Source organism: Populus nigra, chromosome 5 (genome assembly GCF_951802175.1).
Source record: "Populus nigra chromosome 5, ddPopNigr1.1, whole genome shotgun sequence".
Classification (NCBI taxonomy): Eukaryota; Viridiplantae; Streptophyta; class Magnoliopsida; order Malpighiales; family Salicaceae; genus Populus; species Populus nigra.
The window spans coordinates 21,312,413-21,326,735 of record NC_084856.1 but is presented as its reverse complement, the minus strand read 5'-3'; the positions used below and the strand labels follow the sequence as shown (position 1 = coordinate 21,326,735).

The window sequence follows — 14,323 nt, the reverse complement described above, 5'->3', positions numbered from 1 at the left end:
AAATTAGAAATTAGATTGCTTGGTGAAAGGTTTTCCAATTTTAGAATTGGTCATCTCCTTTTCATAATTATAAATAGGTCACTAAAATAATAAATTCATTTTTTTTCTTTTAATTTTTTTGGAAAAGACACTGAACATGGTGCAAATATGTCAAGAACATTTTTTTAAGTTTTTTGCTATGTTTGATTTTTTTAAATTCTTTTTAAAAATATGATAAAAAAATAAGTAGCAACAGATGTCCTCTCTTTACAATACTTACAGATCAAAGACTTTTTAAGTGCTTAGCGTAGTACGTTTATAAAGACAAACGAACTGTTCTTCCAAAACTAATCTTCTCAAACTTTTAGTTCGGTTGACCTGAAACTCTGTCTTCGCAGTAATCCCCTTAAACGAAAACTATGATCAAACGGTTTACAGCTCTATTAATCTGAAATCTCAATCTAACGATTCTCTTTAACTAGAACCAAAAGCTTGGTTAACATAAGTTCCTAATATGGCGATCCCTTTAACTAGAACCAAAATATAAAAAACAGCTTTACTAACCTTAAACTAGCAATTCACTTTAACTAGAACCAAAATTTTTGTTACTTCCCGATCACGGAGTTTGAAAACTCAGTGCTTCCTGATTGTAGAGTTGACTTGAAGATTCTTCTTGATGATAGGGTTGATCATTTTCTTGTCATGAGAATTTTTTAATAGTAGGGTTCTTCTCACTTTTCTTCATGATTGCAAGATTTAACTGATATTTCCCGATCGCGGGGTTTGAACTTGGTGCTTCTTGATTACAGGGTTGACCTAAAGATTCTTCCAAATGATATGGTTGATCTTCTTCTTTTCTTGAGAATTTTGTAATAGTAGGATTCTTCTCATTTTTTTCTTGATTGCAGGGTTGAATTTCTTGGTGTTTTAGCTACTCGAATAGGGTCAAACAAATCATTCCCTTTAACTACTCTCGATCTCTCTTTTATAGCAGGCCATTTATCATGGTTTATAGGACTAGTAAATCTATTATCAGAAGGTCTTACAGCTGTTAAATCCACAGTGACCGGAGCTTGAGTTGGTTGGATGAAGGTGACAGGAATAAAATGTTGCTCAGATGCTGAATCTGCCCCCAAGTTCTGAGATATCTGAGGGATATGAGTTGTTGGTACTCCTACAAGTGGTTATGAAGACATTCTTTCCCTATTCTTGGACCTTAAAAGTTGCTCGAGTAAATTGGTCAGTCGAGCGACTTTATGTTTCATAGATTCTATCTTATTCTGATAATGTGATTCTAGATGAGCTCTCTTTTCGTTATTCATTCTTTTTCGTAATCAGGTGTTGTGGACCTTATATATGGCACCTATGTTTCACAACTTGTACATGTATGTGATGATTTATAAATAAATGTATGATAAAATTCAATAATCATGATGCACATGTCACTGTATATTGGATTTGGATTAGCCTTTATAAACTGATTCATGACTTTCATAACTCTTTGGAAAAGATTTTTTTAGTTCAACTAGTTGTTGTAAAAGGGTGTTTACTAAGTTTTTATCATAGTTGAATTCCAAAACACATACTACTCATAAAAGCATTTCATCTATTAGCTATGTTTATAATAAAGGAACTGATGAAGCTCATGTGTTCTCGATACTTCATGGTATTGTTTCCATATGACTGATTATCGATAAATGGAACATCAAGACACAACATCCCATGGCTCCTTTCCCATGCATTTTACAATGGTTGAGTGATAGCATGATTTTGACTAAAATTACAGTAGAAGGGTTAATTCGATCATGCTCATACTCCATTAAGGTATTTGCGGCTTCTAAACTAATGACTTCAATTTCAAATGGGAACAAAACTAAACCAAATATGGCAAAGGCCACAATAACTTGTATCATTCTGGCTTTGATGATTTTTCACTTAAATGCATTGTTAGGATATTCAAGAATATATATAAAAAAATATTCTACAATGGTCATGCACGGTGGCTGGAGGTGGAGAAAAAAAAGAAGGAAATGGAGGCTGGCGGAGGAGAAGAAAAAAAATCAGGGGAGGAGATATTTTTTTCCAACTTTGCACACTAATTTCTCCTCCCTCAAGCCATGAAATCCACTCCTATTTATAGGGGGTGGAAGAATGATATTTTATTTTAAATGGTTCCAAATCTTGGCCTTTGATTAGACCTAGAAAAATCTCAACTGTTATCTCAAAGTTGTTATCATATCCTGAACAAGTTACTACAAAAAGGAGCTGGTTAGGTTGGTCATTTTTAGGTTGTGCCGCATGTCATAACTCATTTTAGAGTTATTCCCCAAATTCAATTTTTTCCAATCTAAAAAAAATAGAGAGAGGCAGCAAACAGTGCCATTTTGATGGCATTGTTTGCCATCCTTTTTCCCCTAGACGTGTAGCAAGGGAAGAAGAAGTTTTGTTCCCCTGTGTTTTCCCACTCCCTCTCTCTCCTGAAACCTAAAAAACTGACAAGACCCATACCCCACCTCGTGCCCTGACATTGAGGCGAAAATACAGAAGGGACAAGCCTTGCAACGGCTCTAGAAGCGGCCACCCAATGGCCGCCAGCCACCTCCTACCCCTGTGTCATGACTGGATAGGGATAGTAGCCTTCTCTCCTCTTTTTACTCATAAATACCAAAGGAGAGAGATGAGTAGGGGTGGAAACAGAGAGAAATAAGAGAAACAGCAGAGGCAAAATAGAGGAAAAGAAGAGAAAAAAGAACGAAAAATAGAAAAAAAACAGAGTGAAGGTTGAGAAAAAAATAAAAGGGAGAGGAAGATAGAAAGAATTGTTGGAGATACAGAGGAGAGAAGGAGAACGAAAACAGAGAGAGAGGAGTGAAAGAACTAAAAAAAAAAGAACCAAAAGAGAAACAAGAAGAGATAGAGAGGAAAGCATAAGAAAATAGGAAACAGAAGCTAGAGGAGCAGCAAACACAAAAACAAAAAATCAAAGGAAGATGAAATAGGGAGAAGTGGAGGAGAAAAGAAGAACAGCCATCGCAGCACCAATGTCCGCAGCCCAACGCCACTAGCGCCACCACTCGGTCAGCCGCCCCACTCCTTTCCTCCTCCTTCCTCTTCTTTTTCAGCTTCATGACCTCCACTGTTCTGTAAAATGAACAGTGGAGAGTCTCTTCACTGTTTTGTTTTTGTTTTCTGGGTCGGACAGCATCGGCCCAAACCAAAATGGCAAGGTCGGGTCCGATCTAGTCCAAATAAAAATGTTTATTCCCCACGTAAATTTTATATCATTTTGACTAATATCAGTTTGTATTTTCATACCGTAAAGATACGAATCCGGTTTTCGTCAAAACGTTGCAAAAATTATATAAAAAAAGTCTTGTTTTCATGCATACGGTCAAGTCTCTAAAAAAAATCATAGCATATTTCCATACAGAGAAACTTTCAAAAACAAATATGTTTTAGCATGCATTTTGGCTTTAATAACTAGTTTATTAAAGTCATGAGAACTAGGTCAATATTTTAAAAACTCCAAAAAAATCATTTTGTCTTCTTTTAATATTAAGGATTTCACGCTTATACGTAAGATGTATTCTCGATATTAAAATGATGGTTTTTTTATTGACATTAGAATGGTTAGGTTTAATCCGATAAGATAAGATCTTCTTACCGAGGATAACTTTTCTTAAACCATAGATGGACCGATAATTAGAAATACAATAACATCTTAGCATATATCAAATAATCAAACAATGCAGCTTACCTTAGGTATGGTGTATTTAGTGTACTAATAGCTTCCCTTTACGCAACCAGTCCCCGTGCCCGATCTCTAAGACCAGTTAGGGTTCCTAATGACCCAAATATTAGGTAGCGACTCCCATTTCCTTTCCCACTAATAAGAGAAAGAATTCATTGTCTGTCTATTTTTGCCAGATAGATACCGTACCTGAGGGTGAACGATCACCACGACATCACACACATGCGACACCATAGTCAATGTGACGTTAGTCGATCAGAAAGGACCATATTGGGTTGTAGTTAGATGTATGGTCATCATTTGCGTGCAAAATTTGTCAAATTTGGTGGATAAATGAAGAATTAAATGTCTTGAAAAGGAGGTCACTCAAGTAACTTTTCTAGTGAAAATTGAAAAAAAAAAGATGAACAATAATCAAAACGATGTCGTTTCGGTAAAGTTCAATTTAATCCTTTAATTTGTGATTTCTCTCAATTACACCTCTGATTGGCTTTAAAATTTTAATTAAATACAATTTTGCCCCTACCGAATTACAATATCTTCCCTAAATTCTAGTGTCTTTTTAATATTAGTCATTGGTCTTGAATTTTTGTAATTTGACCATTAAACTTTAAAAAAATTTTAATTTCACCCCTGATGTCATCAAATTGGGTAAAATAGAGGTAAAATTAAGCACCTAATTCCATCCAAAATTATAGTTTGATTTTTTTTCTTGTTTTTTCCAAAATGCTGGTTTTGTTGTTATTGTTATTTTATTTTCTGATTTTTAATTTGGACAGAAAAAATATGAATTTGAGGAATAACCCAGAAACGGGTTATGACACCTAGTTTGAGATATTATTATTAATTTTAATGTGATTATCTATAATTTTCTCTTTTATATTTGTGTAATTCTCTCTCTTCAAAATGAATCCATGCAATAACTAATGATATTTAGTATGAAAGTGTGTGTGCCTATATATATATATATATATATATGATCTTCAATCCATATTTTTGTTAGATATTTTTATTTATCTGTGAAATTCAATCCCAACCCATTTTATTAAAAAATATATAAATATGAAAAAAAATTAATACCACATAGCAATTTGATTATTATTTTTTAAATGCCGAACTTAAGTTTCCCCTTTAAGGCTATTTTTATTGAAATAGACGCAAATATCCGCAATTGATTTAATTATCCTGATTTGGCCAATATATATATATATATATATATATATATATATATATATATATATATATATATATATATATAGAGAGAGAGAGAGAGAGAGAGAGAGAGAGTAATAATAAATATGTATACACTCTCTTCTTAGCAGGCTTCGGATGGAAAATGAGTGATGGTTGCCTGTATTTCTTCCAATGTTCGTCCTTTAGTCTCAGGCACCAGCTTCCAAATGAACAAGGCTGTTACACCACATATAGTGGCAAAGAAGAAAAAAGTTCCTACAAAATAATAGCCCACCATAGACAACACAATTAATTACTTGACTTCAACTGTGTCTGTGTGCTGCAGAGACGCCAAGAAAGTGAGAGTAATTCACCTGTCGAGCTCCACTCCATCATAAAATTGAATGAGTATGTCACAATCCAAGAGCCGGACCAATTGACTAAAGTCACTAAACTTCCAGCTGAGGCTTTCACATCTAGAGGAAATATCTACAATAAAATCTCCTTAATTTATTTAAGCTTCAGAACCTTAAAAGAAGATGTTCATTAATTAAGAAAATATATGTGTACCTCTGACATTATAACCCAAGGTATTCCCGACATGCCTATTGCAAAAGTAACACCATAACCCTGGTTGCAACGTCAAAGAAATTGGAAGGAAACTTGGATCACAACACCAACATTTTGTGTGGAAAAAAGAGTGATGTGTTTCCTTACCTTCATATAAATGCAAAGCAAATGCTAGTAATTAAACGAAGAAGGGAGAAAATATGATAAATTAAAGACATTGTACATAAGCTAATTAAGGATGGAAAACATGGCTTTAATCTGGACTGAATCACGTACCAATAAGCCAATAAATGTCAAAATCGGAGTTAGCTCTTTCAAATAGTGTAGTTCCTGCTCATAAAAAAAATAAAAAAGGAAAGTAAATTTCAAAGTTATTAAATCAGCTCATTACCCTGCTTAAGATCTGAGTCAAGGGTTGAAACAATTACCTTGAATTAATCAAAATGATGCTATTTTAACTTTTTAAATTTAAAATAATATCATTTTGTAAAATAAAATAAAAAAATTAAACTGGATTTTAATTAGTTCAACTAATAATAAATTAACTAAATCAATTTTGTTAACTGGTTCCTGGGTTTGATCCCCCAACCGGACAAATTTTAATAACTAAATAGTTTTGAAAGAAATTTGAATAAAATGCAAGAATAAAACCGTAGATGTATTTGCAGCAGTATGGTAGAAACACAAATCTAAATTTGATTAAACCTGCAAGAGGAATGACAACCCAACGAGGACTAAACTTAAACACGTTCCAATGGCAGAAACCTGCAAATATTCGTACACTTTCATTACAAATGATATGATCATTTCAAACTTTTTAAAACGAAATCATTATCATCTGAATTTCTAACCAAAAGAAGTCTTCTTCTTCCAGATATATCCAACAAGAGTACACCTGCAATAGACGCTGGGATCTGCAAAAAAATCATCTACATTCTAAGATCTACGCACACAAAGCCATTAAACTTGCTCCCCACATAAAATTTAAGAAAAAAACACCAGGAAAACACCTGCATAATGCCTGCCGTTGTAGTACCAATGATAGTTGAAAAATCTAGGCAAAACCAAGCAAATTCATCACTTAGCCATCTTCATAGTTCATTTTCTATATCAGAAACACTAAATTGAGGCACTTAACAATGAGCAAATGAGAATAAATTAGACTAAATTAACGAGACTAGGATGTCTCATCGGCGAAAGTGAGACAGAAATGTAGATTTTGAAGAAAAGAATTGTTTCATGTCATCTCTTATGTATGCATCAAACATGGCACAAGTCAAGCTGTGAATAACATGCAAGAGACAACTTACTGGCTTTAACATATATAGAGCTACTATAATATGACACAGCACTAGTTCCTCCAAATTGTTGCAAAACCATTAGTCCTCCTCCAACCTCATCAATTTAAATAATCGGAATTAAGAAAGTTGATTAGTTATAAAAAATGAAGGAAAATAATTTATGAGAATAAAACCAAAAAAAGGAAGGATTACTCTACACTTACAATTATTGGATAAGCATATTTCCTCTGAAATAAGCTCAGAAATTTAGCTCTTGAGTTGTGTTGAGAGATATTATCTATAGTATCCTATAAAACAATGAAATTATTTGTCAAATGATTTTTCTAAAAAAAAAATTATATAAATCAATTCATAAATAGTAGAGAAATGAAGTTGAAATGTTACTCTGATATCATTTGCTTCTTGAGAAATATCAACATTCATTCCTCTAAGCCATTGCAAAGTAGTCTCAAACTCTTTCTCACGATCAAGTTTTGCCTGTTGGACAATTTACTCTTCATTTTATGTTTCAAATGTTCCCCTATGCAAAAATTGCACAATTATTAAACCCGGCTTGACTTGACGGGTTATTACATAATTCGGTTAGTCCATCTCATCTTTTAACCCAATCAGATATAAAAAAAAAACACCTTACAATTGACTTGATTAAAAAACACCTTACAATTGACTTGATTAACTTGTAGAACCTAATTATTTTTATTTTTATTTTAAATTAAAAAAAAAAACCTGATTCACATACGTCAACCTGCCTACCTATAACATGTATCTTGTGCTGTACTTGGGTTAACCTATATGGGATTTAATAACTATGAAAATTTAAAACAAAGCAGTAACAAATTAGACTCACCAGCCATCTGGGTGACTCTGGAATGAAGAATAAACCCACAAGTTGCAGTATACATGAAATAAGAACTGAAAACAGGATCCGGTTAATACATTAAATAATACTAATCTCTAAACTACTTTGTAGATTGAATTCATAAGAAGATTAAGAAACTTTACCTATCAGAGATAGAGCACGCCAAGAAATAATATTTCCAATGAAATATACAAGGGCGAAGCCGAGACTTATCATCAACTAAACACATTTAAACAAGGGAATAAAAATCAGACTGTTGGATATTATACTTGATCATCGACAAGGCATTAGCTTTACCTGCTGAGCTGATGTAAATCCTCCCCTATGATTCTTGGGTGTTATTTCTGCGATATATACTGGGACCTGTCATGTCATGAAGAATGACCATAAAATTCCATTTCATTTTAGAATTTTGTCAATAAAATATAAAAATTCGTAGCAATATATATATATATATATAAAATCTTCGAAACCTATGCAATTACCACATATGTAATAAGCCCAACTCCAACTCCAATCAATAGTCTTCCAATATCCAACCACCAAGCATCCTTCAAACAAAAAATTAAATTTATTGATCATATTAAAGAATATTTTTCGAAACAATATAAACATGAAATGATTAATTTCTCAAGCACAAATTAAAGATCGGTATTACATCATGTTGAAAAAAAAAATTGAGTGCTAAGAGGAGGGGGGACCTTAGCGAACGCTATTAGGAGCCATCCTGGGATGCAAAATATTTCAGATAGCCACATTGTCTGCTTGAGAAGAACACCAAATTAATACGAATGGATTAAACGCTTCTTAATTTAATTTAATTTAATTTTGTGGAGTTGAAATCCTATGCAAGTATGTGTATATTAATTACTCGTTTTCGGCCAATAAAATCTGCAATCTTCCCACTTGGAATCGCACCGATCATTCCTCCGATTGTCAGTATTGAACCAAAAACTGAGTACTGCAAAATGTGAAGGGAAATTAGAAACATCCATCGATTCCATAGAAAATGTCAAGGATATGGAAATCAGAATAATAGTTTCCCACTGGACAAGAATGTTTGCATGAATGATTTACTTCATCTTAACCGGAATAGAGATTTTATCAATGGATTTATTCCAATATGTTCTTGTTACGTGAGACAGGCCATCCATGTTCAAATGCTAATTCTAATGCTTCAATAGAAAATATTGACCCTAGGCCGCCATTTGGAATTGCATTTCAAATAACGTTTTATAAAAATTTAATTATTTTTTTAAATTAATTATATTTTTATTTTTAAATTGTTTTGATATGTTAATGTTAAAAATATTTTTAAAATATATAAATATTTTTAATGTATTTTTAAATAAAAAAATATTTTAAAAATCAATTATTACTATATTTCTAAATACTATTTTTTTAGGAGGTCAAGATTTATTAACGCATATTTATTAAACTAAATCGGATAACATAATGATTTGAAATATAATTTGAGTAAAGTTCTTTTTCAATCCATTTACACTTTCAATTAGTTAAATTTAAATATAAATCAAAACAGTGATTTAATTGATCTAGTTAAATCTAAGTAAAGCCCAATAAAATAAACTTCAAAGTTTTCTTTTAGTTTTTATTCGAGATATAATTTTAAAATAAATTCAGATTAATTTATTGAACCACAGGTTAATTAGATAAATCAACGAACTCGGGTATTAAACCGATACTGATAACAATACTTCAAAGATCTCTTATTTGTCTCAAACTAAAAATGGATGAACTAGAGTATGAAAAGCACTAACTTCTGACACCGAGAGGCCCAAGTCTTTCCTGATTCCAGATTCAGCTGTTGATGAATAGCCCACCTGACAAGCAGTTTATCTCAGTGTCAGTACAATGTGGTTTTTATTGAAATTACTTGAGCAATCTTAGTAGTGGAGTCTACTGAGAATGAGTCCTTGAATTATATTTTTTTATAAATACCACTCAGATTTTATCAAAAACATCAATCACATTATAAAAAATAAAATAAATGATTTTTTTTATTAAATAATATAAACAAAGTCGGGCCAATAAATAAAAAGCCCATGAATCATCTACAAAGTACTGGTTCAGCAGCAATATTGCAATCAAGTTTATGCAGCCATTAGAATTTCGATGGTGCAGTGAGTTTTCTAGTCGGGCCATAAAAATGGAGGGCTCGAAGAGGCCTAGTAGGAGAGTCCATAGCAAAATAGAAGTTTAGGCTTCAAAATCTTATAAAACAACCAGGAGCATTCTTATTGGCAAAGTTTACTCCTCATAAGATAACTGTAGACTTCTCTGCATAATATGCGCTATTACTTGCCTGGAAATCGAGGTTTCATATCATCAATAGTTAAATTGAGTCAATTTTTTCAATTTATTATTTGTTTTTCTATTACAATTAAAGACACTCTAAGAATGCACACCAACATTAAACATAAATTTTATTTTAAAAGAGTTATCAATGATCATCTACGGCAATAACTCTAAAATTTCTCCATTATCACGTCCCTTTCAAGTCCTATTTTTTTTTTTTTCCTTTTCCTAATCGATCATCAACCACTGCAGATTCCTTTCCTTTTATTTGTTTATTTTTTTCCTTCTTTGAAAATTTTAGACAAAAGGGTCAGGGTGATATTGAGTTCTTTGTTGTCATGATGTTGATGGGTTGTCTTGCTTTTGGTTCAAGGGAATTCAGTTTTTTTCATATTCCTGTTCATGCATGATCATCATCATCGTCTTGTTATTTTCTTGTTGGCCCTCTTTTGGTATCTGGGTTTTGAAGAAAATTCTGAGTCTTTTTGTTATCTAACACCAACACCAATTAGGATTTAAAAGACTGTATCTTTCCTGGAACCACTCTGTCATTCAGGTTTCAAAGATTTTTTGAAGTGCAGTGAAAAGCAAGCTTCTGATCAAATGATTTGCAGAGATGGGGAATAGAAAGCTGATGTTATTTAAGTACAAGATAATATGAGTTTGTGTAAATTTTAAATTTAAAAATTTTTTCTTAAAAAAATATGTTAAAGAATAATATAATAAATTATATCTTGAGTTCTTATTTAATAACTTAAACTATTATGTTGTGATGGTTTTTTGATATATTATCAGAGTTTTGATGTTCAAGTAGTCACGAGTTCGAATTTAACTATCTTTTATTTATTTGATAAAAATTAAACATAAAATAGTATTAATTAATATAAATTATAAGTTTAAAAGGTTTTTATACGAGATAGCGTGATATTCTTTAAACACGTGAAACATTCATGACTCACCCATTTCCAATCAATGGACTTCAGTGGATGAATTTTCATAAGAAATTCAATTAAATTCAGAAATTTTGACAATTTACAGTGAGATGATCTATAGACAATCTGCTTGGTAGACGTCTAAATCAAAGACTTTATGTGGTGTTTTGTTACGTAGTCATCACGATAAGATTTCTTGCTATGCGTTTGAACCTACCTAAATGAGATATATTAATTAATTATGGAACGTATAAAATAAAATTATGAATTATTAGAAACATAAAAGAGCCTTCATGTGTCGAACAGGGTATATGAGATTTTGATACAGTAATGAGAGAGAGGGGGGCATATCTGTTTAGTTTTGACACTAATTTTCAAAAGCTCATCATTCAATTTTTATTTTCTCCTTTTTTTACGATAAAGATCAAGTATCATAGAACACCTTTCCCGCATCAAAACTACTATACAAAATTTAAATACTTCACTAATTAGCACCAAAATCTAGTCCAAGACAAGTTTTATTTTAATTGGATATTTTTACCGCAATAGCATTATTAAAGTTTTCATTTAAAAAACTAGAATCAATGTTATTTCAGTCAAAAAAAAAAAAAAAGAATTGATTTGCTGGATTAACTTTGTCAATCTAAAATCTCAGCCTTAGATAAAGTATTATAACTATAATCATTATTAAAGGTGTTCACAGTTCGGTTTTAATTTAAAAATTCAATCAAATCAAAAAATAATATTCCTTGTTGATATGATCTAAATCAAATTGAGAATTGGTTCAAACCAAACTAATTTCGTGTAGTTCGAGTCGATTTTTTAGTATTAAAAACTAGAAAAACCAGAAACTAATTAAATGAGCTTGTTTTTGCTATTATTATTATGTCAAAGCCCTCTAACTTCATTTCCCACATAGCTTGTGCATATGAGCATGTGAAATGATGAAATAAATTGAGATATTGAATTGTTATCTCTAATATTAAATGATATTTTTATTTTCAGGATGAATCAAAATTGAAAGAAATACTTAAATTTGTAAATACACATGAAGCCATTAAAACCACCATTGTAGTGAAGTGAAGGTTATGAAAGACACTGTTATATATAGGAGATTAGGGAGTGATGGTAGAAGAATGTGAGGAGATGTGGTGTCAAAACTTAAAAGGAGAATTTAATGTTAGGTTAACACTTATAATATGAGAGAGAGAGGAGCAATATGCAGCACTTATTAATTGCTTGATTTTTAAGAAATTTGTAGAAATCAACTTCATTAGGCTCTTGTTGGTAATTAAGTTGATCTTAATTAATATGTTAACCACTAGCAGGTTTAACACTAAATACCGTAAGGATCAAACTAGCTAACTGATTGTATTTATTGGGTTTTAATCTTTCAGAGTTTTCTCAGCTTTCTGATCATAAGAGAAACTAGCTAGCTCGGATAGTAAATCAAAAAATTAGCAAAATTAAACCAGAATATTGCTATTGAATTAATAAAGAAACCTCTGACTTTCTAGCAAGAAACATGGTGATGGTATTGATTAGTGTACTTACAGCGAACCCGTAGCAGAAAGAGCCGCAGACGGCAATGAAGGTGCTAAGCACAAGAATGGGAGTGATGGAGGAGTCATGACTTCTTTCTTCGTTGCAGTCGCCATTATCATTCACATTAGGATTTCCATCTTCAAGAAGTAAAGACCTTGTAGATGCTGCCATCCCTTCTTCGATGACTCTCTCTACTTTTTATACTTTCTTTGAAAGTGAATAGATACAGACAGAGAAAATTGGTGTTGGAAATAATGATAAGCTTTTCAGAGTCCATGCTATATATAGAACAAAGGATCAAATCTTTTAAGTCACTGTTGAAAGTTTAAAATTAATACTATTTTTTTTTCTCAATAGAATATTATACCATTAAGTTAATGTTTTAAGATAAAAATAACATATAAAAAAATATTTAGTTAAAGAAACATATATAAAACTATAAAATAAATATATTTTTGAGTGAATTTCTGTCTTTCTAAAATATAATAGACATAAAATATGTTCTTTTTATTTTTATTTTTTATGTTTTGAAACAGTAACTAAATAATATTAATGTATAATTTTGTATAATTGTTGCACTGTGTCAAATCTCAACTAATCATTAATAAAATGTTGATTTAGCGGTTAAAGCACTGCTATATTCCTATAAGAATGAGAACACAAATCCTCAAGAAACGTATTTATTGAGAGGAACAATTATAAACTCTGAACAAAAATAGTCTTATTTTTTAAAAAAATATAAGAATACCCGAATAAAAACCAAAAAAAATTTCTCAACTAATTTCATGATTTTGAACTTGAGACTTGTTAGTGGAAATTCATGATTCAAGAGTTTAGATTCTAATCCACAATGACTTAGCTTCCAACTTCCGCGCTCCATAAAAATTGGAGTCGTGAATACTCTTAACTATTTAAAAAATATATATACGGAATTAATTATATCTTATTATCTAATTAAGAGTAATTAATATCAACGACTATATCAATAAAAATAATATCACCACCAGGGGTGGAGTCAGAAAAAAAAAATTAGAAGAAACAAGAAAAAATTTCAATTACTTTTATTAAAATTATAAATATTTATAAGGGAGAGACATTTCTTCACAGGGGCTAGGGCCGAGGCTCCTACCAACCTCCCCCCCCTCTCCGCCACTGATCATCACTTCCTAATTGATAACATATTATATTTTCTATTAAGTTTCAATTCTTAGTTGATGTCACATTTTTCTTTTTTCTTTTTTTTTTATTTAATAATCACATGACTTTAGGTAAAGGGTGATGTTGCTTCCTAACAGCCACTGATATAAAAAAAATTAAAATACCTAATCTATATATTTCGTTGAAAATAGATAGCATCTTGATATTATTTGGAGAAATATATAGAGAAATAGAACTCATATCGTTGACCTGCTGCATTATCATTAATTAGCTCCAAGAAAACTATGTTTTTATTTGGAGAAATATATAGAGAAATAGAACTCTCAAGGGAGATATAATATATTAAAAACCATTCAATCAAACAATTCAAATTGCTAAATAAATTTCCAAAAAGGTTTATATTATATTTTCTTATACATCCCGTCCTTAAAATCTACTACTACACAACTAAATAACTTTTTATTTAACCATGGAAATGTTGATACCTAATCCATACATTGTTTCTTAGATTCAGACTTTACTCGCAGCCCAATTTCTCATTGCTGACTAAAAACCAAGACTTAAAAAGGTGTTTAATCTTTTAAAATAGAGGCTTGGATTTAATTTATTGAATCAAGGATCACCTAAAATTTAACTGAAAACGACAACACCTGTGTTCTTCCACGGCTATATTTTTTTATTCCAGGTCCTGTTTATTTTTTCGTTTTAAAAACTTCTTGAAAAAATTTAAAAATTTTTT

The 14,323-nt window shown here is 31.2% G+C and overlaps 1 protein-coding gene across 1 annotated transcript; it reads right to left on the bottom strand.

Annotated features, from left to right (window-relative positions):
* Window positions 1-4,848: 4,848 nt before the first annotated feature.
* LOC133693170 (sugar transporter ERD6-like 5) lies at window positions 4,849-12,663 on the bottom strand. The gene is made up of 18 exons (XM_062114334.1): window positions 12,436-12,663; window positions 9,412-9,474; window positions 8,505-8,594; window positions 8,335-8,394; window positions 8,119-8,184; window positions 7,931-7,996; window positions 7,777-7,852; window positions 7,622-7,686; window positions 7,159-7,251; window positions 6,978-7,061; window positions 6,784-6,868; window positions 6,484-6,527; window positions 6,325-6,387; window positions 6,179-6,238; window positions 5,750-5,803; window positions 5,474-5,533; window positions 5,278-5,392; window positions 4,849-5,179 (listed from the first exon to the last, which is right to left on the bottom strand). The coding sequence occupies exons 1-18, from the start codon at window positions 12,595-12,597 to the stop codon at window positions 5,046-5,048; spliced, it is 1,440 nt and encodes a 479-aa protein (XP_061970318.1). The 5' UTR covers window positions 12,598-12,663; the 3' UTR covers window positions 4,849-5,045.
* Between the last annotated feature and the right edge of the window lie 1,660 nt (window positions 12,664-14,323).

Coding starts and splice junctions, on each gene's coding strand:
- LOC133693170 (XM_062114334.1), bottom strand. CDS start 12,597: ATGGCAGCATCTACAAGGTCTTTACTTCTTGAAGATGGAAATCCTAAT. Junction 8,595..9,411: donor TGGGCCTCTCGGTGTCAGAA/GTTAGTGCTTTT, acceptor CACATTTTGCAG/TACTCAGTTTTTGGTTCAAT. Junction 7,997..8,118: donor TTGGGCTTATTACATATGTG/GTAATTGCATAG, acceptor ATGACATGACAG/GTCCCAGTATATATCGCAGA.